Consider the following 24618-nt stretch of genomic DNA (forward strand, 5'->3'; position numbering starts at 1 on the left):
AGCTTCTGCTTTGAACATTATGTCTGTATATTCCCTAGAGAACTCATTAATTTTTAAGGTTGTGGCAGCAATAGGCTAAATGGATACAGTGGTGATACACTGATGGTTTGAGATGCTGTGTTCATCCTTCTGGGATAACCAGTTCTGCTCTCTTCAGTCATGTGTGGCACCTCAAGATCAATGGGGCAATTTAATCTGAGAAGGCGGCTAGTCAGCAAACAGGAAGATGCAATTTGGTACAATGGTGGAAACAAGAAAACTGTTCTCTTTCTAAAAGCATTGTCTACTCTCTGATCGAATCCTTCTTAAGATCTACTTACCATGCTAGTAGACTCATGCAAGAAGGGCAGGCTCACCGTGGTTTATGCTGGAGTGACAACAGTGCATGAAAGGCAAGGTTCTGAGTTACAGTATGATTTCTAATCATTAATTGCTAGTCAGGATGAGTGTCTTGAGTGTTGACTTACACGGTCTTAATGTTGTGAATGGATAAGCTTTTCAAACCTGGAGGCATTAAAGGTGGTCCTATTTCATGTACATGTATATATGGCCCTTTTGTAGCTTGTAGTGTCCAAATACTTGATACAATTAAGTAAAATTAAGGCAATACTGTCTTAATGTGGGAAGTCTTATATCAGATGGGGGGCACTCCTGAGTCCTGACCTAGGACCTGAGTTGTTATACCCAGCTTCCTCTCTAAGAAAAGCCGTAACAGACTGCCATTGCCTTTTGAGCTATAGCCCTGAACTGTAGAAGAAACATACTGTTTTTTCCAATGGGTAGATACTTCAAAGAGGTAGTAATCAATGCTGAGCCAGCAAAGCCCTGATACCGTTTTGCTGTCATCGGACACACAGACACAATGCATGGGGCAGGATAAAAGGGGGATCTTCCCGTACCTCACTGACAGTTGCCTGAGGTTCACAAGTTGGACAGATGTGGTTGCAGCCAAGGCCTGAGGCACTCTGAAAGCTTGTTTTGGGCACACGTCCACCTCTGTGAAGGTAACAGAAATATTGAAGGACACAGTGGGGTATCACAGGACATTTAAGGTCACCAGTGCCTGGACCTCAGGACAATGAAGGACGGAAGCAGTCAGCAGATGGGCCTCCATTTGGTACTGAAACCACTTACTGGCTTTACTTTGATATTGCCATCCTTACTTTTAACCTTACTAGTACTGAGGCCACTTACTGCAGACTTGGACGGTCATGAAGTGCCTCTCTGTGCTTTGTCCCCTCTCCTAACGCTGTCTAATGCTGCTTCCCCTCCCCACTACTGCAATCCATTTCCAAGAATTAGAATGCAGAGGTATTCACTCTGCTCCAGCTGGTTGGGTTGGAAGCTGCAGGAGCTCCAAATTTGATACTGTATATTTTCTAATTAAAGAAACAATGCCACAATACTGTGAAATACACCACATAGAAACATCAAGGGGAGAGTAATGCTCCATCTAATGCAAAGTATGTTGTGTCCCATAAAGCTCTTAGATATGCTGTGTATTTCATCATGTTTGGAAGTTTGTAGTGCTTATCTTCCTGACCCTGGACTGTAGACGTCATCAGCCCTGTGATGGAAGCAGGATCAAGCTCCCTAAACCAAGAATAACGGAGCAAGTATGGATGGACTGTGATCCAGACCCCAGAAGCAGCTACGTGCTTTAATGCCCATTGATATAGATGAGTACTTAGACACTGGTAGTCCCTCATTCTTTGAGGGGATGCTAACCACCCGTATGTCCCACTGAGATTAGAGTCAAGGGCATTTACCACCTTCAGGATTCAGCCTTAAATGCCTGCCGAAATGTTCTCTGCTTTTGGAACTTGAAATGTTTCCAAGTTTGTGGGTTTTTTTTGTTTGTTTTTTTTTTTTTTCAAATGGAAACATAAAATCCAGTCAACTCCAATGCTAACACTTTCTCCCCACCTCCCTCACAGAGTCTATCTTCCTGGACTGGAACCCTGTATATCATGTTTCAGTAAGTTTCAGGGTTGTTTTGCTATATATAATGGGGATATATAATGTAAATGCTGACACAACCTTAACTAGCCTTGCAAGTGTGACACTATTCATTAAGGACTCTCTAGGGTGCAGTATGCTCCTTGGTGGATTAGCTTCCTGGAAATTTAATGTCAGTTTGCAAATTGGCATCCAATTTTGGTTTTAGTCTATCTCTTGATAATATGCAAAGCAATTTTGATTCTGATAATGTGAGAGATTCTGTTTTACTTTGTTTTACTTTCATGCTGTACTTTAGGCAGGAGGATGAGTCAGCTGGGGAGATCCTTCAGAAATGGTACAAAGACAGATTGCTTTGTGCCCAGTTAGTCTTCTAGAAATTAAGAGGATATTCATGCCCAGCCCTCAGTAACCAGCTGAATTCTTATCTCACCTGTTGAAGCTCAGTTACGTTCAGAAAAGCTACCTGAGATTTATGTGTAATTCTAGCTTTATTTCTGCTCAGTAATTTTATAGAGATTGAGATAAGCATTATAGGGTGCTGTGGATTTACTTAGTTTTTGGTACATCTGCAGGTGAGATTATTTTGCTTCATCTCAGAAAAACGTTTTTATTTGTGGGATGCTATTTACAGGTTATCCGTATAATATCACTATGCAATAACTTTTTAAACAACTTAATGTATGGACATACTCATTCTGGAATAAAATACTTATCCTACTATACTGTGTACTCATCCTACTATATACTGTAGACAACTTCATAAGTTTAATAGTTTTGGCAAGGTCTAATTGTAAGAACCAAACTGGCCTTTGTACAAGAAATTCTTTTGTGTAGAATTGCTTAGCTAAAATGTTACCTTTAAAAAAGATCAGCGTTTATTTAGCTATTATATACTACCTTTCAGAGTGTGCCACCCTAAAATTTACCATTTTGTTTTCAAGTTGTTAGTTGCCGTATACTTTCCGGCCACTTCATTTAAATACTTAAGTGAGAACTAATCTTTCTTGTAAAAACCTGGCTGTGTGGGGTTTTTTTGTGTTTTTTTTTTTTTTAAAGAGAGAGTAAATGAATTAGTGGGTCCTTTAAAATGCTTCACTCTAAAATGACTGTCCCTTTTCAAGGAATTTTATAGATTAAAAATACATATACCGCCCAAAAATAGCTTACTTTTTTGGAAATCTTAGAGTACTACCGAAGAAAAAAGCTTATTTACTGATGACACATATTCTTCTGTGTATTCTACTGTGGGTTTACTGACTTGTGGATGTACTTGACTTACGCTGTTTGAACTCTACAAATGCTGGGAGCTATGAAAATTTTGGCTACCTCTACTCATGCCATATGCTTTGCTAGTATGATGCTCGCTCATGAGCTGATCAGGCTGTTTTGATGGAGACTCAATGCTGACACTAATATTTAATGGCAAAACAGTCTTCAGAGCACCATTGGGCATGAGAGCAGGAAAAAATATTCCAAAATGAAATACAGCTCTGAAATACATCCTTATGAATGCATGGAGACTGTACTCTGAGCTTGCTGGATCATCTTGAGTAACCCTATCAAGCCCAGTTATGGCATGAAACAAAGGAATAGTAAGCAGATTCTGGGCTCCTTCAGATAACCAGTTCCTGCAAAGGATAAAACTAGGTGAGGCAGTTAGGACCTGCAGTGCAAACAGTCATCAGTGGAATGAGGGCAGGAATGTGTCTACTTCTTTCCAAGTTAGGCTGGTATGGGGAGATTTATAGTTTGCTTAAAAAAAATCCCCACATGAATGAGTTTGATGCAAATTCTTAATGTGAACTTAAACCATCTAGCAAAAGTGTTTCTAAATATCTCTCTAATGTTTCCACAAACCATTTGACAAGCTCTTGTCAATATCTTGACAATATCTTTAATTCAGAATTACAGCACTTGCATTTGTGTATTGGCTGTGATGTGTTTCTGCTCTGTGTTACTTAGGACCTGTGTTCTGGTTCACCCAGAAAGATACAAACATTTCCTTACATGAATCTACTTAGAATTTCATGAGCAGTGCTGCACTACTTGGATTGAGATTCATGTGGGTGGGAAGAGGCATTATATTATTTTAATCCAGCAGTTATCTTAAGGGGTAAAGGAAGGGGGAAATGATGGCTGTGCAGAGAAGGAATGCAGAACTGAGCGGAGTTGGTAGAAGGGCGAAGGGCTGGGTGGCAAGACAATAACTCCTTTTTCATATCAAATTTCTTTGATGCAGCTGCAGTGTATATCACATGGGGCTGTGCTGATGGCCAGGAGGTGTTTACCACCTCTTTACCCTCTTAGAAAGATGACCTTGAAAGTCTTAGATGGATTTTGGTAGGGTTGTGAGACTGGACTCAAAACTGCACTCTCTGAATCTGGTATTCTTAATACTCATAAGTCCTCAGCAGAAGAATGTAGTAATTTTGATGCTTGCTGTTGTGCTTCATGAAATCTAGTGAGAGGGAATTATCCTTGCTGCCCAGAGACTGAGAGCTGAGGAGGATATTGTGACCACTTGTAGTGGCTGGCTCTGTATCAGGGTTTTTGTCTGTTGTGTGGGAGGGTTAGGTTTCATTAGAGTGGAGAATTTAATTTCCCCATTTCACTGAGGTTGGATTTTTACAGAAATGTAACTCTGTGTACCTTGCAGAATCTGCAGGAGAGCAGAGCTGATTTGTGTTGAGACAGATCTCCCACACGGCTGTGAAAACAAGTGCACAAATTCAGAGTAGCTGGGTGTAAATCTGAAGTAACTGTCATGGAGATTGATGTTCTCTCTAGGAGTTAATCTAGATTTACATCAGGGTAACTGTGACCAGAATCTCTCAGGATTAATCTTTGCTAGACTTTAGTAGCTCACTAAATTAATTGCTAATTAACTTGAGATGGTTGATTATTGTGAATGCTTCCCACATATTTCTTCTGTCTTACCATCATAGAATTTAAAGACAGAGCTCCACTAGATCAGACCAGATCTTGCCTATTCTAAACTCCTTCTTGTCAAAAGCTGTTCCCTTCAGCTAGATGCTAACACACTGAGTGTAGTCAGCAGACATTACACCAAAGCACTGCAGTCCTCAGGAATCCAAACTTGTGCACATCTGGGGTAAAAACAGTAGAGACATGGCAGCCCATATTGCTGAAGGCACTTAAGGAAGGGGTTAGAAGAGGCCCTGCAAGGCAGTCCCAGACTGCCTTTTAAGGCTGGCTTTGCCAAGTTTCCACAGTGGAGCGGGGGGCAGTGTGAGACTTCTCTTGACATAAATATAGTAGTCAGTGTTAAGAGGGTTCACCATTGAGATACCTAAGAAACGGTGTGAGCTATCTCCCCTCAAAGCACTTCCCTTGTGTGTCAGAAAGCAATTGAATTGGTGCTTTGTTAATTCTATACAGATAAGGTTGGAACATGAAGTATCTCATGGTAAAATACTAATTCACAGCATCCAGGGCCATTAGGAGAAGAAATGGCCAGAGTCACTCCTTCAAGGTCTGACAACACTGAGGCACCTGGAAATTCTGTCTCCCTTTCTTTCTCTTCAGATTTCATGGTCAACATCACACTAAAAAGGCACAACTTTCTTGTATGTGTTTTGCATGATTTAAATGAAATTGGGATACCAGAAGGATGGGATCCATGTGATTCTGCTGTAGCCTGCACAAGGAAGTGTTATGACCATCTTACAGGAAAACTAAATTCAGGTTCTGCTCCAGCTTCCTCCAGAATGGAGGCAGAGAAGGACAGTTAAAGCAAGCCGACTGAGGACCTCTAATGCCCTTAAAGATAGTAAAAGGATCTGTGTTGGGGTTGAAAGCAAAAATAAATTAGGCTTGTATTTAATAAAAGGTTCTTATTCTTAAAATAAACATTTTGTTAGGTCCCACCAAAAAATATAGGTAAGCAGCATGAATCTAAAAGTCACCCTTGTCTTTACAGGTGTACTTAACCTTCCAATCCTCAGGCTTTGTTTTGAACTGGTCTGTCTCCTAACAGCATGTAGTGTGAATTGGGAAGACCTGGTCATGCTGACTGATGAACATGCAATGGAGATGTAAGAATACAATAAACTGGTGATCATCTTTCTTGCCTGCATAAGAAAGTAAAGGCATTGTGCCAAGCAAATATGCGCATTAGATGACTAACAGAGCTCCCACACAGTCAGTGTAGGCAGAGAATATGCAATGCAGCCACATATGTGTGTCAGAGCCATACTGAGTGCTTTTTAATCTTAATGTTTGGTTTTGTTTTTAAGTAGGAGTTCAGATCCTTGAGCAGGATGTTTATCTCTATGCACAGAAAACAATATTGGTCATAGTTTTTAATATACAATCAAGTTTTTTTAAAACTATCAGCTGATATATCTATTGTGACATCGGAATTTCAAATAATTGCTATAAATGTTCACTAGGGTAGCCGTGCGTATCATAATTATCTGAGTTTACTTTTTAATGGCTGGAAAAACCTTTTTGTTTTTAATGTTGTTGGAATGTTTTGTATTTAACTGCCCTGACTGAGGTTTGTTTGTTCTTTCTTTGAAAAAGTTGGTGTGAGGTTTTCACAAAAATTAGTATGCTGTAACAAAAGAGTTGAATTCCATTTGATACTTGCTTCGCCATAGTTCTACAGTATACATGCAGGTACTTCTGAGCTGAACACCCAGGGAAGTTCTGTAAATTCCTGTGAGAAGAATGCAGTTCAATGTTGCATTTAATCTAGCAGTGAGCTCCCACTGAAGATGGTCCCCTTTTCACTCCTCCAACGATGACTAATCCACCCCCCAAATTAATTAGTTTTCCATCAATTCTGCATGCTGAAGCAGCAGCCTTGTTGCTGCATGGATAGATAAGATAGATGGATATGATGCAATAGAAGAGTCAACAAGATGAAACAAACCCTTCTCTTTCTGCAGCAGTGTAAGGTTAGGTAATCTTAAATGCAACATGAAGCTAACCTTAAGTATTGGTTGGTTGGATGGTAGTCTCTCGTTTTTAAATTCCCCAAGAAATACTAAGGACTGATTGAGCTAAGAACTCTGCAATCACAGAATGGGAGACAGTCTTCTGAGCTGAATCTTGCAAAATGGAGACACTGGAAACCACAGACAGAATCCTAAATCGCCAGTCCTGTGGCCTGACAACCAGATGATCAAATAGTCAATGGACAGACCTTGGTTGTTCCCCGAGCTAGAATTTTTCCAAGTTTATCATGCTTTTCACTGGCTTATCTCATAAGCATACAGTATTTCAGAAAGCAGATTTCCAGAGTACAGGTAAGAGAAAGGCAAAAGTCTTCAGACTCTTTCCAGGACTGTCTCTCTTTGGCAGTGGCAGTATCTGTCAATATACTTTTAGCACTGAATAACTTTCTATCTGATGAAATTAATTTCTAGGAGTTCCAGAATCAAGAAAGCTGTATTTCGCTTACAGAACTATTTAGTAGCCTGTGCAATATGGACTGGTCTCTATTTTCTCTATTTTAAGCACCTGTTTCTTCTTTCTTGATCTCTGTGAAAGTTGGCATCTAGATCCCTCATCCCAGTTATTTAATTTTTACCAGCAAAAATTGCTTTTATGTGGACTAGTAGTTACAGGGGGTTGTGTGGAATGACTGGGGTGAGAGTCCACAGGTAGTCTACGTTATATAAACTGTGCTTTCCACTCAGTTGATTAATTAAACTTGGTTTTCAGATCCCAAGACAGAAACCACTTACGTGCACACTTTATTTTAATAACATGTTTCTGCCCCAGGAGACTTGGCCCTGTCTTCAAGTTTGTCTGTTCTTGAAAATGGAGAAAAAGAGTGTGTGGATCCGTGTAGTCCCTTTTCAGGCAAATACTCTTGTCTGATTTGGGGTTGTAGATGGAGTGAGGGAACATCTTGCAACACATTGCTACAGATTGCCTGAATGATGTGTTCTTTGGAATAGATTCTACATCCTTCCCAGGACGGGGAAAAACTGAACAGTAACGATAAACCATTTTATTGTTTTCTGTTCCACCCTCTGGATTTGTGTTACTGTTCTGTGATGGTGCTTCTGCACATTGAACTGCTTTGCTGCTCTGTCAGTGCCAGGGTATATATCCAGATAATTGTGTGTATAATTTTTGCTTGTGTCTGGGCAGACTGTGCCAGTGTTTTCAGTAAAAATTAACCTGATGGCTTAAAAACATGTTTTGTTCACACAGAGCACAAGATAAAGTCACTCTTGCTTCCATGAAGTAGTTTGAATATGATGTTGAGTACTTGCTACTAGAAGTTTTGCAATTGCTTATCAGTCCACTGTGGCACATCCTTTAGATGTTTCACACAGAGCAAAATGAAGTGCCGAAATCTTCTCTGAACTCCGAGCCTGATTTTGCTGGCACTTATGCACATCAGTAAGAGCTCCTGTGACTAGTTTTAGCTTCTCATGTCAGTATAATGAAGGACACACAAGTTTTAAAAGCAAGGTCATGCAGTTGATTGCCTTTATTGTTTAAGGTAACTGTCTTTCTGTAAAACTACTCTGCCTTCAAGATTTTCCTCATAGTCACAGGCACATGGCAGCCTATTTCTTCTACATCAGTGTAAGGTAGGTGTAAAATGCTACCAAATATGAATATTGTTTTCACATCAGTTTTACATTGATAATAACTGCAAGATCTATAGTAATTGAGAATAAGGCTATATCCGTTTTCAGAGACAGGAGTGATTCCTAACTGTCCTTCCTTTAGTGGTATTTTCTTCTGATTATTCACATGCTGTTGGAGAGACAGAAAGATGGGCCATGTTAGGCAATAGATGGGTTTATTTTCTTCAAGAATTTAAAACTGTGCTTGTTCCCAAGTTACATGGTGGGGGAAGGAGGAAGCGGAGGAGGAATGCTTGAATTTAGAGGCAGTGTAAAAAAGAGTATTAAGTGTGGATGCTGGCAAGGCACCTGTACTGAAGGCAGACTACAACAGTTGCATGTAGCTTAAGAAGAGGTAACTCTTTTAGAAGCTGCGAGGAGCTAGATACAGGCCTTGTGCCTACAGCTTCAGCATTAATTCTTATTCATTTGGTCTCTCTGTAAGTGTCATGATACATTGCACAGTAGTGTGTGTAAAGAAAACAATTTTATACCAGCATTTGAATATTATGGTGGACTGCAGGCACTATGGATAGTCAAAGGATGGTAGCATTTGGGGCTACTGTCATCGCGAACAGCTTTATGTTAAAAACTAAGATGTGTGATCGAGTTACCTTGTGTCAGCTGAACCGCAGTAACTGTGTACATGTTCTTAGTCTGCTTTTTTAAAAGCATGAAGCACTTCTTGCTTGGATTTTAGCAATCTTGTCTTCTGTTTGCATTGGACTGCATGCAGAGTCAATTATACTTCCACTTAACAGATGTAATAACTTTATATACTGGGGCAACCTGTTCAGATACCAAAGCCCTTCATGTCAAGACAAGGTAGCATAAGGAGAGCTGTATAGAGAGGCATAGAATCTTTTATTAGACCACTTGATGTAGTTTGGGGATATAATTTGGCCTTCAGTAGTGAGTCAAGAGGCACCAATTCCTTTTTTCCAGTGGCAATTACTTATGAAATCAAGTTATTTCTTGGTTCTGGACCTCATGGATGTACTGCTGGAGTGGATTGAGTGCATTGGGAAGCCTGTTTCTCAGGACCTGTTGCACACAACTGGCAATTATGTCATTGACAGAAGTTTCATAGGAGCAGTGGGGGTGCTGATGGTGGACTTGGAACTGTCCACACCATCTTTTTATGGTGCTTGTTAGTTGTTTTAGATGACACCTGCTCTGTAAAAGAAGGTTGACTCTCCTTGGGACTTGCCTGCAAGACATCTTTTCTGTGTTTGAGCTTTGACTTAAGAAAACACAACAGAAAACAAACTTAATAAAATCATCCAACTGAAAATAATTGATTGTCATCTTTTCCTGCGAGGGAGGGAGAGGTGTTTCTAAGTGTCTGTAAATGTATAAATACCATCTGTATGCTTTATGCCTGATTTTTCTGTTTTTAAGAATAACTTTTGGATTATGTTTTGACACACACTGTGTACACAGACAGTATTTCTTATTCTTGGACCTGAATAGTTCCTCCATACTATCTTTGTATTACAAGTGAAAGACACAATATGTATCCAGGCCTTTACAGCAAGTTTTCTGCCTTGACTGGTAGTCCCTTATCCTGGGTAGCAGAGGATTGCTTAATGCTAAGGTGTGCTATATTGGTTTTGTGTAATTTTTTGAGGAGTGCTTTACACATGACTCTGCTGACTTGCTTTTACCTGGATGCTGTCTTGTATTGTGTCTTCTAAGACTGTGACTTGCTTTTAAATATGTTTTTCTTTAACATGCAGATGCGCTTATCTATATGCTGGTGTCACCTTATATCCCAGTGTCAGAGGTAAAGTCTGGATATCTAGGTGGTCTTTGATTTATCAGCCTGTTCAAAACTGGAAATATCAGTTTCTAATTAAATTAACTCTCTCTGATTTTAACAGGACCTCTGTAGAGGGCACTTCCAGGGTTTAACCCTTTATACTTTTGCTCTTCAAGAGACTTCTTGATTGGGTTTGTGATGCAAAGTGTGGTGGCATCAATAGAAAGACTTGTTTTGTATGTAAAAATATGTATTTCTGTGGGCTTTGGATGAGGCTGTGAATGAACTGGCCTGATGCTCACAGTGTGAGGTGTTTCAGAAGTAGATGACAAATTGTATAAGCCTTGCCATCAGAGCACTTTATAATCTAAACAAAGAATACATCTATGGCGCCTCCCTTAGCAGAATTTGTAAAGAAGGAAAAAGTCCTTGTGCTTTGTTGGATGTGAATTTCTTTCTACATGACTGCATGACCCTCTTTACCCATGTTTTTGCTATGCTTGGAGTGGCATGTTGGACACACAGGCTGAGGCTATGATGGACTGTCTGTTTCCAAATTAAGTATTCAGTTAGCCCTCCTGTGTGGTAGGTGTAACACATTCAACAGTCCTTCACAAATAGATAGTAAGGGTTTCTGTCTTGTACTTACAGACCTTTAAGCACTCTCTGAGATTTTAATGAAATTGGCCAGTATGATTTCAGCTGAGGGCTTTTTCCATATGGAGCAGATGGCTCCTAAGGGAGCTTAGCTTATGGATTGCCCCCTTTTCCTTAAATACTAAAAGACTTTATGGTACATACCCTTTGGATACCTGATCCCAGTTCCTGTATGCAGGCAATAAGCAAAAGCAAGTGGATTAATAACACAGGAATATGCTTCATCTCCTCTCCATGCTTCACCTCACCCCACAGAGCAGTGGCTTGATGCTTCCTTTATGGATGAACATCACATCATGGTCTTTTAGAATTTCTTCTCAAGAGAAATTATGTGTAAAAGCCCTGAATGATTCTTGGACATCTGATAGTGTTAAAGCTTAGATTTTTCACTTATTTTTTAGGATTCTAGTGCATAAAGGATGTAAATGATAATCCCAGAGGACCATCTGTCCTGGAGCAGACATTGGAACTGAGCTACTATGTGACTGAAAGGACTGAGTGCATGTCAGATGGTAAGTAAGACACAGAAGATCAGATATATCATACTGTCACTTCAGTACAGATGAAAAATACAGTCATACACCGATTCAGAACTGGTCCTAATCTTCTTGGAGAATGAAAGGAACAAGGAACAAAACAAACAAACAAAAAATTCATTGCAGGTAGTAAATGTTTTGCAAAGCCCAGTTAGCATGGAAGGTACTTTTTGCTGTAACTTTATGTACTGGAGTATATCTTTTAATCTAGCTGTGGTTCTCACATTGTGCAAAGAGTGCATTTTGCATCCATTACCTGCTTGATGTCTATGAAGTTATTTTAACTAGGATTTCTAAGGATGCCTAAAGGATTGTGCCTTTGTCTCCTAAAAGCTCCTTAGAATGTACTTTTAAATCCAGTCCACAGCAGTCTCAAACATGTTTTTTGTTTATTTGTAGTAAGGAGTAAAAGGAAGTGGGTGTTTTCAAGTTATTCTGGACTTGGTTGTAAGCGTATTCTGTCTTTTATGAGAAAGTGTTTCCTATCTGCACAATGAGGGCTCTAAGAGCTACTGGACTTCAGACTTTCATTTATGCATCTGGTGTAGCTAAACCTTTTTTCTTTTTATTGGTTAGCTGATTTATTTGCCTTCTGGTTACAACCTAAATATGCCTTAATGCTGCACTGGACCAGCCTTTCATACCATCTTGCAGGTATAGATGTCTTGTGAACTATTGCAGTCTGTGGTTGTTTTTATGTTACAGAAACCCATTCAGCTGAGTGAGTGTGCCTTTGGAATCAACTCCACAGTGTAAAGGAGGCCCACCTTATGGAAAGAGGATACTGAAAGCCTTTATTAGGGAGCATTTTGGGGGCAAAAACATGTTCTGTATGCAAACAAGCTGTAAGGTGAATGGGTTCATTCTGCACGCTGTATGCTTTACTTCTGAAAAGCCCTTTATGAGTTGTGACTTTCATTACTTATATAAGAATCCTGTGAAACTTCAGATAGCCAACAGATATTTCTCCTAGGTGTTCGCATTCTCTTTACAGATTAAAGTGGTCAGCTTTGGCCAGCTGATGGTCAATGCTTACCATCAAATGTGATGGCAGAGAGGATGTGTTTTCCTTTCTAAAAGCTCAGAGTCATGCTAGTGTTCTTTACAGCCTTTGTGTTATACCATCTTGTCCAGATCCTTTGAGGCCATAAAACCTGTTAAACCTGGGCCATAAAACTTCAGTATTTTTTACTTTTATATTGAGGTGGTGTGTAGGTGTGCCAAATAATTGGAAGCCTCATTATATTAGGGCATGTATAAACATGCAGTAAATGACAAACATATATGCTTTTTGCCTTAGAGCACTTACTTTTGATAGTTTAGCATAAGTAAAAACATGATATTGTATGTTACCTGATCTTTATAGTCATAGACTATATTAATTTCAAAGCAAGATGTAAATGCAATTCTGGTTATACAAAATAATGAATTCAGAAATAACTTTGCAGAGTTTATCAAGTTTATCCCTGCACTGAAATTTGTAATAAAATGTAGTTAAAAATACGGAATTAAACCATGAGTGAACTTGATCCATCCACCAACATAGAAACCACACACACATCCTATTTTTAACTGGGTAGTTTAAAAAAAATAAATAACTATGTGCTATGTGCAGTATATGATTTTTATGGATACTGAGTATATTCAGAGGTCTTTCACATTTCACTTTCTATTTCCTGTCCACCAATATGGGTGCTTTGGGGGGAAGTGTGTGAATGGTTCTGGTAGAGTAATGCATGTTTTTTTTGCTCACCCCCCCCCGGTTTATATGGGACTTCACTTCTTCCCCATGTGGTTTCACTTGGGCTTTGACACTGCCCTCAGAGAAGTGTTCCTCTGGTTATTTGCTTCTCATCTCTGTTGAATTCTGCTTGGCCAAAATATCATGTATTCATGCATGTAGCTTGCAGGTTGTTCATCAAAAAGATCTTTAATTCAGCAGTGATACTGGCTTACTTTTTATATGTGGGCAATACAAAGGGAAGTTTTTCAAACAGTTTTGTTTTTATTGCAGAATAAGATGTAGGTAGTTCTGCCTTGCAGAAAAGCTTAGCCTCGGAAAACCTGATGTGGGAGGAGAGAAAGAAAAGGTCGGCAGTCATTTATCATGTGACATCAAAGTGGAATAGTTCCAACAAAAACACTTGTGGTAAAGCTTCCCAGCTGAATGTGGGATGAAGGTCATGCACTTGCCTTCATGTTAACATAATAGTGTCAGCATGGAAGTATTGGTAAAGTACTGGGAAACAAAGTCTGTTTGTATAGGCTGCTTCTGGCAAGTGTGCTTGCTGAAAAGGTACCCTGAAAAGGCCTCAGTCTGAGGTGACTGAACAGACTGGGTTTTGCACAAGAGGAAAGACAATTAGAAAGTACCAATGATACTAATTTGAGTGAAGGCTCAGGAAATAAGTGTATGAAATGCAAATCCGTGTCTTTAAAGTTGATGGAAAATGCTCCAATAAATGCTTGAAATAAAAGTCATTGTCCAAGCACTGTCATAGGACTGTAGACTGGCCCTTGTTTCAAAGTTGTCTAAGAAAAGGGTATCATTCTGTTCAGCTGTCACAAACACATTAATAAACTTCAATATTGCAGAAAATGCTATGTAGAACGTGGCCAAAGGTTTCCAGTGTTTTAGTGTCTAAGTTGAGCAATCAGTAAAACACAGGCAAAGAAATTATTGTTGTTTTCATTGCAGGGCATGTGAGGTAATGAGAAACTTCTAATGCATTGCTTGGTTAGGGTAGGTTGGAGGGCAAATGTTAAAGCAGTGTTTGCTTTCAAATTCTGAAAAATGCCTTGGGAAACTGTTAGGATGTGTTTGTGCCAGCCAATGAAAAGGGATGGTGAAACCATAAAATGATGGACTAAATTAAAAAATGGTCATTTTAAGTAACCACAAGGCTATTTATTTCACAGAACTGCCTCGTGTTAGATTTTGCATGCACTTGCATCCAGCATAGCTCATGAAGCAAAAAATGTGCAGAGTGAAATGAAACTGGATGGTATTCCTGGAGGCTTGAAAAGTTTTGCTGTAGCTGTGTGACATAGCCATGGGCTGCTGTGGTGCGGGTGGAAAACAGGCTGCAGCTAAAAGAGGTCACATGAGTGTGGGGATGAGCAAACTTAATGTGCTATTTTTGAAGGAGTGTGCACTTGGGTTGACAGTTTGAAGTTGAAGTCTTCCAGTTAAACCTTTTGTTAAAGCAAGTTTCTTCTGCAATGTGTACGCAACAGTGTAGAAAATTAAACTATTGAAAATCTCAGTCCATCTCTCAACATCATCTAAGAATCAGAGAGATGATGAAAACGAGGCAGTTTGCAGTGCCAAGGTGCATTGCAGCTAGAGGGACCCTAATTTCAACAAAGACTTAAATTAAAAATCAGTCTATTCTTTTTGACAAGTATCTATTTGGTAAATTATCAAGTGCCAGTTTTAGTTCTACAATCCTTATTGCTTTAGTACAGTTTCTTTCAGGATTATATAAGACAGTTTGCCTTCAAGGAACTTTAAGAAAGGTACTGCCTGTCTGCAATACATGAGACAGTAATTGTTGCTTCTTGTGGGTCAGATTGTAATCCCGGTTTCATTTGATGGTGTTGCACAAATAATCCTGACAACTTTGTGGAGTTTTCTTACAAAAAGAAGAGCAAAGAAGTGAATAAGGAAGCCTCAGTCTGTCTCTGTGTGTTTTACACTGCTTCTGTTTGAGAAATAAAATGTACCAATATACTCTCAGTGGAATGAACACTTCTCTGGGAACATACTGAAAGGAAAAAGAGATTGTTTTCTTTACTTAATGGTTTGACAAATACAAGTAGAGAGACTGTTCATTTAACATTGAGTTTTCATTACATGGACATTCCATGATTCCACTGTAGTATTTACAAACAGTAGTCAGCATTTCTAACGAATGCTTGATTCAGAAAGAGATTTGTGCTTATGAAATGTTTGTGTAGTAACATGAGCAGAATTTGGCTAAACATATGCTTGCATGTGGAATGCAAATAGAACCATGAAAAAAGCCACTCTGGCAGGAAATATTCCACCCATTTTCTTGTAAGGTTGTTTTTCTTCCTGTTCCATTACAAACCATAAAGAAACGGCATTTACAGCACACTAGGTAAAGTGGTGAAACTTGCAACAATGAGGAGAATAAAAAAAAACCCAACGCAACCATGGTTAGAAAGATTAGCATTTACCCACGTATTTAATCCACTGGTAACATTTATTTACCATGTGTTATATGGATAACATGATTAAATACTCATAGCAAAATTTTGTCTTTGTCAAGATCTTAAAGGAAAAGCAGTGACTTGGAAGGTAATGCTTGGAAGATGTTTTTCATGTGGCATGCTTTTATGAAGGGCTGGACAAGTTTTTGGGAATTTTTTTTTAATTTCTGTTGTACTTGATCCTTTCTCAAGCTGGACAGGTGGCAAGTGAGTTCACTTGATGCTTTTCCTTCTCCTCCTGTGCATAAAATGGTTTTCTTGCCTCATACCACTTAAGGGGTTTAACTGTGGTAAACTCATTTGTAACTTAGCGTCAAGAGGTTCAAGTCTCTATCCCCCAATGTATGCTTATTCCTCTGCCAGCTCCATTAGCCCAACGTAACAGTCACAATATCAAGGATATCTTCCTGTTTAATACCAAAGACGATACTCTGTTATTCAGACTGGGAATTTGAGTCATTTAATGAAACTGATTATTTGTTTTCTGCTGAAGTTCCAGGGATGTTGGAATCATGGTATCCTGTGTAAAAACACAACAGAATCCATTTGCTGATACATCTGTGGGTCTCTATCACTAAGTGACTTTCTATGTCACCACGGAGACATCGCCATTCATCATGTCACTATAACTAGAAAACTGTGAAGCTGGTTGGTCTGTGGCAGTGCTGAGAGTTTGTTATTAGTAGAGTATGCATTTTCAAATTATGAACTGCTACAAAGGTTTATCTTGAACTTCAAAATGCCTAGCAGGCCACATCAACTGGATTAGAGCACGCAGGTTTCTGCAGACAGCAGTTTGTAGTGGTGTGTTTTGAAGTGGTGTGTGCTGTCATCTTCAGCCTAGCAGCCCAAGTAAAAGATATACACAGGTTCATCTAGCACAGTGTTTTGGTGCAATCTCCAGCTTGTGATTTGGGTTTCCACAGGAAGGTATTCTAGCCACTGTGCTGGTGCTTCTCCAGCAGCTGTGAGTTTTTTCTTTGTTTCCACAAGGATGCACATCTGTCTTCCTCTCAGTGCATTTTACCCTGCCTCTTCTTTCCCAGATAAAAACACTGCATTTCCAGTTGCAGTGACAGAATGGTTTGGGGTTTATTTCCAAATTGATAAGATGAAGATGCCTCTTGTTTGCTTGATAATGCTGTACTGTGCTTACAATGAAAAAATAACTATTGAAGTAGAATGCGCCCGAGTTTGGGCTCACATCTTTATTTGACCACACCAATTATTTGTTTTGATTTTAGTCTTTGGACCTTAATACAAGAACGTCACTTGAAAAGTTGAAGATTTATCAGGAATCATGAGCATATCTTGACAGAACATTGAGGCATACTTAATATGGTATGACCCAGGAGTTCTAGCAGAGGTAGGCATCTGTATTTCAAAGGTTGATCAGAGATTTTGTTTTTTCAAACAGTTTCTGGCAGTCCCTAGGAAGGCTGGGATCCTATGGCCAAGGTAAAAGTATGTTCTACTGTGTCTTCTCTATTACACAGGCAGCAAAATAGTATCTCTCGGCTCTGACTCTCCTCCAAGGATTATTCAGGACTGTTCTGTCAGTCCTTCTTTTACCATTCACATTAGGGCAGTCTTCGCCTCATATGCTCTTGCCTCTCTGTATATAGCTCCTACCTTTTAAGCTTGATCTTCAACAACAGGGACTGTCACAGAAGATAAATCTGATGATGTGCTTTATCTGTGTTAGAGGGAGATCTGTGTGGCATCATCTTCCTGTCTTTTTTCCTGGTTTCTGATGAAGGAAATGTGGTCATATGGACCTGGGGAGAGCAACAGCAAACTCCAGTTACGACCCTGCTCCAGATGGTCGTAGGGGCGAAGAATCACAGTTGTAGTTTGTTTCTGCTGTGCAGTTAGATGTAGCAGCCTATCCACACGCACCGTGATAAAAAACAGGTGGGGTATGGTGGGATATTCCTTGAAATGGCATTGCTTGGCTTGACATGTGTACCTATAAGGCCATGTTTCACCCCTGTGAGAGCTGATGGAACTGAGGCTATGTTAGGTACTGGCTAGTGCTGTAATACTTCCCCACATGGGACTTTCTCAGGTTTTGTGCAGGTGCAAATATCATAGACATCACTGCAGTTTAAGGCGTGAAATGCTGGACTGTCCTGAGACTGCCAAGTTTGTAGTATTTTATGTTCTCACAACTGCACCTGTGCTTTCTTAATTGTGAGTGACAAATAGACACACACTTGTGTGCTGTATTCACAGACACATAATTAAAGGAAGAAAAAGCATATGGTAGGCAGCAGTTTGAAAAGCATGCCAGTCTCAGTTTCAAAAGCAACTGTGCAGTATTGTCTCATTGTCTTTCCATGTGAAATGGACTCCATTTCAGCTGCTGTTGAAAATGGAACTTAGGCCCATCTTTTAAAAAATGATAAAGTTGTTTCAGCAGAACTAGGGTCTTATCTGGCTGGATTGGGGATTTTGAAAATTTACCTAGACTTTTTGAAAATCTGGCCTCTTGGTGCCTTAAATCATTTAGGGAGGAGATACCCACTATCATGTTTCCCACTAGAAAAATTAATGAAAATCAATATCTGATTTCTGCAGCTTTACCTTTGAAAATTTCCATGAAGACCTCACACTGGCAATTGTGAAATGACAACCACAGAAAAGTTTTAACTAGATTTTTTTCCTGCTTCAGAGTTTAGAGCAAGGTATTCCAGAGGAGAGGGAGGTAAGACTCTCTACACTAACTCTGAGGTTACTTAATCTCCAAGAGGAAGGAAGTTTTCAGTGTACTGCACTTCTTGCATATGCTGCCTTGTTTGATTTGAGCTACAGCCAGATGCTGTTTTTAGTCTCCACTCAGTCCTTCTGCCAGGCTTTCACACTCCTCCTCCTCCTCCTGTGGGCTTCTCTTCTATGGTCTTGTATTTATTTTCCTTCTTTCATCTCTTCTCTCATCAGATATTCTCATTTCCATTATTCTCAAACATACTCACACCTTCTTTTGTCATCTTTATTGTATCTTCTTGTTCCTCTGCCTGTTGCTGCTAGTCTGTTGTGTAGCTTAACTTTCATCTTTCATGTTACCCGATGAGAGTGGTTTTGAAGGACCTGGTTTAATGTCATAGAACAGACATTTCAGAGGTCAAAAATACTGACAGGCCTGTTTCAGGGATGCAGAATCCAAAATGGTGCAGTGTTTTGAATCGGGCAGATTGCTACATACCAAATTTTATGCATGCCTCAGGGTCACTGTTTCCATTGGTGGACTAACTGGTTGATTAATGGACAGACTAATTGCATAACTGAATGGACATAACTAATTGCATGCTGAAATAAGCTGAAAATCAGCCTGGTGAAAATGCTAGTCACTTTTGAGAATAGACCCTTGCTGACATGTGTCTGCAACAGTCTTACAAACTGGGTTTTTAGCTGAGGCAAACCACTCGTAGGAAGTCTAATGCTAGTTGTCACAGTATCTCAAACCTCTACCGCTTTTGGAAATCATGCTTTCTAGATCACTGCCTTATCAGTTTGCAGATTGAGGTTTCATGCTTTCCTTAGATTGAGGTTTTATGCTTTCCTTATGCCTGCTGGTGACATCTCTGTCACCATGGGAAAATGCAAGGAACCTCAATGAGAAAAGTATTTCGATAAGGATAGCATTAGGAAGAGAGTGGGAGGAGAATACCATCCCCAAGAATTAGAGGTTTTAATGATGGAATATTTTCTTCATTGTATCACAGTTCTCTCTCAGAAAAGAAGTCCTGGGAACCTGAGATTTGCTTTATCTTTGTGCATCTTCTTATCTCTTTCCACCTACTCATGATCTCTGATCTTTGTTAATCTGGATCTGCTCTGCATGTTCACAGGCAAAAGTTCTTAAAGGAAAGAGGAGTGACAGCAAGGACTGAGAAGTTAGCAAAGCTGATGGAGAGCAGATGTTGAGTCATGCTCAACTGTCCAAAAGTGGTGAAGAGCAGAATCCCAACCCTGCTGCCTGAGAAGAGTTGTCAAAACAGAGGTGATCATGGCATGGTCTCACCTGGTGGTTAGATTTCCAGCTCTAGTGTGTTGCACTAGGGATTCTGGTTGAATGCAGCCTGGGAGTTCACCATGGCCCTTTCACCACAAAATGCACCTTTCAATTGAGATCTTGGCGATGTTGCAAAAAAGATCCATACTCAAACACGTTATTGAAGGAAGGAACAGGAAGGGGAGTCTGTCTTGGTGAACCTTCCTTAGGAGCATTCACAGCGGAACTGAGGAGCTTAAACTCTCAGATTTGGTGGAGAAAGGAGAGATTCTGGCACTCTGTGAGAGGAGCTTTTGGGAGGACAGTAGAGGAGTTGAGTAAATATTGACACGTTTGACTTTTTGGGTGCATTTTAGCAACATCTGACAAGCTTCCTTCAAAAATACCCAGCCAGCTATGGCTTAACTGTGGATATTTTCCTTACTTACTTCCTAGTGTAAGAAATTGGCATTTTAATTTCACAAACAAATTTATGGAAACTCAGTAGATTGGGTTTGTTCTTATGTGCTTTGCCATCATAGCTTTCTGGTTGTCATCTTAAGTTTTACATACTCTATTCTGTTCAGGTTTTGTGTTGCTCTGTATTCTGTATAATTTCGTCCCTGAAATTGTGCCCACCACTACAATGTGTGCTAGCACTCAGTTGTTAGACTGTTCTCACCATGGGATCTGAATGCCTCTTCACTGTAGTCTGTTCAGCTTCTTGTGTGCTGCACCCCATGCTGTGGTAGCAAGCTGCCTGGATATTACTATATTGTGGTTCTTTGCACCTACCAAAGAGCAGGAACACTTATCAGGTGTCCTTAATAACATGAATCTGGCATGGCTTCATTTTCAACTCAGCTGTTTAGCTGAAAGAATGTGTTATTTAAAAGAAAAAAGCAATTTCACCTGAAAGTAAATGGCAAAATGGAATTTTATTCAGTCCCAACAATAGAGGGCATTTGCTGTTGATGATTGTCATCATGGCACGCTTTAAGTGAGAAGAAACATACTACCCCCCTCCAATACACACAGGCCTTTTTTCCCTAACAGATTTATTCTTTAAGCATATGTTCAAAGACTACAGCTATTACCACTTTTAAATAGAATCATTTTTTCATTGCTTTTCATAGATACAATGCCACAGTGTTATGAAAAACCCATTAACATTCCAGATTTAATTAACTAACATATTCTATTAAAACTCCTTTCTGCCCCAGCACTTGTTTGAAAATAGGCAGATAAATACTGTATGTTGGAGACTGACCTTCAAATGACAGTCCAAAGCTGCTGCTTTGCAAAGTCTAGCAGTTTGAATGCCTTTGTGTTCCCTATATGTATGTTAAAAAGGTCTCTTACTTCTGAGCCCAGAAGTAGGAGGGGAGGTGGTTAGGCTGCAAGGCTTGGTCTCTGCTTCCTTGCACAGGCAACATTCCTGCTGAAATAGGTAAAAGCTTTATCTGACCAATTTTGCAGGCTCTCAGGAGGAGGGATGGCACTCATGAAAGATGAGTGTGAAAAATGCCTTCCATTTTGTATGCCTTCTGTAGGAGACAAAGATAAATACAGAAAGCTTTTTCAAATAGGTCAGTTTTCTTCCTGTCGTGTTTGTGCGGGGGCTCTTAAAATGGCCCCCTTTAGCACCCTGTTGGCTCACTGGTACTGGCAGGTTCTGAATGTCCTTTGCCCAGACATTGAAGAGCCTGTGCCATTTTCCATAGGGGAAAACACTTGTGCAACAGCTCTTAGGTAAAGCTTCCTTTGTTCTTGAGGTTTTTCTGCATGCTACTAAAGTGCTATTCCTATTGGATGCATATGTGGATTCAGTGACGTTATGTCTTTTCAGTTGGTATGACCATTTCAAGTTCTGTAGAGATGAAAGAATGGACTATAATGTTATTATCCCCCAAAAGCAGGACTTGATATTTCCTCGATTCATCTTTTGCCTTTGTGTCTCTGCTCAGCATATCTGAAATAGATCACAGTGCTGCTACCTGGGCTATGCATAAAATGTAGCTCTTTCTTGTCTGTTCTGCTTATGGTCTTTCCAGCATAATTAATGCTATCTTCAGGAAAAAGGACCAAGAGAGTGTGTTGCACATAATTGTCACTGGGAGTTGAGAGGTGCAAGGAAAAAGATCTCATAGTGAATCTGGCCCCTGTGGAAGACAGCAGAGGTGGGATGGGTTTGAAAGCACTGCATTGGTCCTTAGAAGCTAAGAATGAGATTTACAAGATTACTCACTGCAGGTTTAACTTCATATTGAAGTCAAATGTGTACCTCAGTGTGGGAAGAGACTTGGTATGAGGCATTTGGCATCTCCTGTTAATTTGGATGAAGTGTTATGGATAGCATAGCATGAATATAGCTATGTGGATGAAATCTTTTTTTCCCACTGACACATACTGTCACCCACGCTTCATAAGGAACATCCTATGAAAGGCAATTGACTACCTGTATTTCAAAATGTGTTATATACACAGTGGTGTATCAACATGGAGACAGAACAGTGGGGCAACTAGGAGTACCTAAGGATATGTTTGGTGCCTTTGTGGTGACCTGAATGACAAATGTCATGAAATCAGGAGCTGCTGAAAAGGAAGAAATGCTTTAATCAAGGCCTGAAAAAACAATGCTTTTTAATAGCCCTAATTTGTGTTGCATAGATGGGATGGTAAAATAACTTGCTGTCTTATCTCCTATTCTGAGGATGAAACTGTGAGACCTTTTATACCTGTAGCAATGGGAGGTTTTAAGTGTACCTCCTTGGCGGCTATGCCTCCCACAAATGCAGCATACCTACTTCCATGTAACATCAGACCATATTCAAGTCATCTCCAGAACGGTCTTGGTCTAAGGTATCAAAGAGTGTTTGTGTACTGTTTGCTGGAGTACAAAATGAAAATCCCTAGGCTAGCTGATAACAAGCTGGCCCTGGAGCTAGAAGTAGAAACGCTATGCTGATGCAGGGTCCAAAATGGTGTCTCCACAGAACTTTGCTTACCACCTTGCACACCTGCTGGTTAACATCAGCCTTTGCTAAGGTAACTCAGCACGAGGCTGTGTGATGTGAGGTACAGGTCACCTCAGACCAAGCGGAGCCTTGGGATGCATGTGTCCATGAGAGGTTTGTTTCTTTGGATTGTTTTGTAGTGTGAAGCTGATGGCTGCAGGCAAGTTGTACAAAATCCTCCCAGAATAATTGCAAAGCTCATCATCAGCGTGCGCTTTTTTCGTCTCACCTTCTCTGACATAGATCCGTAACAACTTGTGCATGTCGGCTTATCCATCTAGACAAAACATTTCTCTGTGTATGTTCCCTCACTGGGAAGAGGATGAGAAGGCAAGCTGTTGTATTTTTTTTTAGTTCACTACTTAAGGCTGCATATCCATGTTGATGAGCAAAGTAGAGGAACCCACATAGACTAGACACAAGTAAACAAAGTGGACTGTTACTTTCTTCTACGTGCACTATTCGCTTTTTGTGCTATGTGGCTAGCTAGGGAGAAGGAGAGATCAATGAGACTGTTACACTTCTCACATTTTAATAATCTAAGGATGCCTCTAGCATGAAGGGACTGCAGTTACAAAGGTAGCAGAGCACTGAACTGGAAGCAATGATATTTAATTATGTAGGCTTTGCATGTGGGCCCATAATGGAGTAGCCCTGTGTGGAAATAGCACTCTTGTACAGAGATAAAATTGAGTGTGGACATCTTATTTCTCATGTCCATGCCCTTATCTATACTAGTGCTTATTCTGGTTTCTAAGTTACAGTATTGAATGACAATACTGTAACTTAGAAACTGTAAGTTTAATACTGTAACTCCCTCCTGCTTTCTGAGGGAGCCAGGCAGTGCAAGCATAACCTTTTTAAATGCATGAAAGAAACTGAAATGCTCATACTTGGGATAGTACCCTGAAGGCATGTAGCAGGTTTGTGGCTGAAGGTGGTTGTTGAGACTGGTCTTGATATAATTTACTTTGCTCAGGAAAGAGAATGTCTTTGAAATAAATGTCAAATGTGATAGTGGCTTTCCTAAATGTTTTTGCTGAAGGCTCCAGGGCATTCTAGTTGCTTAGTAAAGCAGGCTATCCCCAAATGAATGACATCAAAATGTTCACATTTCAACTTGGCAGGAAGCCAGCATATCACCCATCTGTTTCAAGGTGCAAACCCTCTTACTCACCAGAGCAGAAGGCAGATTTAACACCTACAGGACACCAGGCTAGTAAGTCACTGAAGAGAAATTAGAAACATGCAATGGTATTAGCATTAGAACTATAGAAGTTCTTCATTTATGAGATAAAATATGCTTTTTTCAAGCAATACAAGTGTGCTAACACCAATTCAGATGATAGTAGTATGAATAGTAAATACTTTCAAAAATACATGAAACCAGAATGTGCTTGTTCCTTTTGTCATATTCACTCTTACATTGCAGAGATTGTTTGACTGGTTTTAAATTATTGCTATTTTTTGATTATTCATTCAGGCACATTTAAGTATATCCTGTAGTTAAAGGTTAAAGGCACAAAAATTATTAGTTGGGTTTTGGAGGGGAAAGTTGGTTATCCTGTTTCAGAAAGAGAATTCAACCCTGTACCTCTCAAACTGTATCATTGTGCTGTTGACAGTTCTCCCTGGCTATGTTGTCTGTGCAAGGCTGATTCATGAGCAAAGGCATAGCTCTTTAACTGTGGAATTACAGAGCTGCTTTGTGGGTTTCCGTTTTCAGTGTTAAAGGGAGTTTGCAGGCTGGGAGTAATTTGGGACAACCAACTCCACTAAAAGTCAACTTGCAGTCTTTACAAAAGCGCAAGGCACCTCCAAAATTATTAGCAGACACTTG

At 39.8% G+C, this 24618-nt stretch overlaps 1 protein-coding gene across 1 annotated transcript in view; it reads left to right on the forward strand.

Annotated features, from left to right (window-relative positions):
- Window positions 1-11482: 11482 nt before the first annotated feature.
- The window catches only part of PTPN5 (protein tyrosine phosphatase non-receptor type 5), a 65117-nt gene continuing 51981 nt past the window's right edge, over window positions 11483-24618 (forward strand). The window contains exon 1 of the mRNA XM_082000732.1: window positions 11483-11507. Coding sequence (XP_081856858.1) covers window positions 11498-11507 — 10 coding nt within the window. The 5' untranslated portion in view covers window positions 11483-11497. The remainder of the gene's footprint in view (window positions 11508-24618) is intronic.

Source organism: Phaethon aethereus, assembly GCF_964289735.1.
Source record: "Phaethon aethereus genome assembly, chromosome: 5".
NCBI classification, from domain to species: domain Eukaryota; kingdom Metazoa; phylum Chordata; class Aves; order Phaethontiformes; family Phaethontidae; genus Phaethon; species Phaethon aethereus.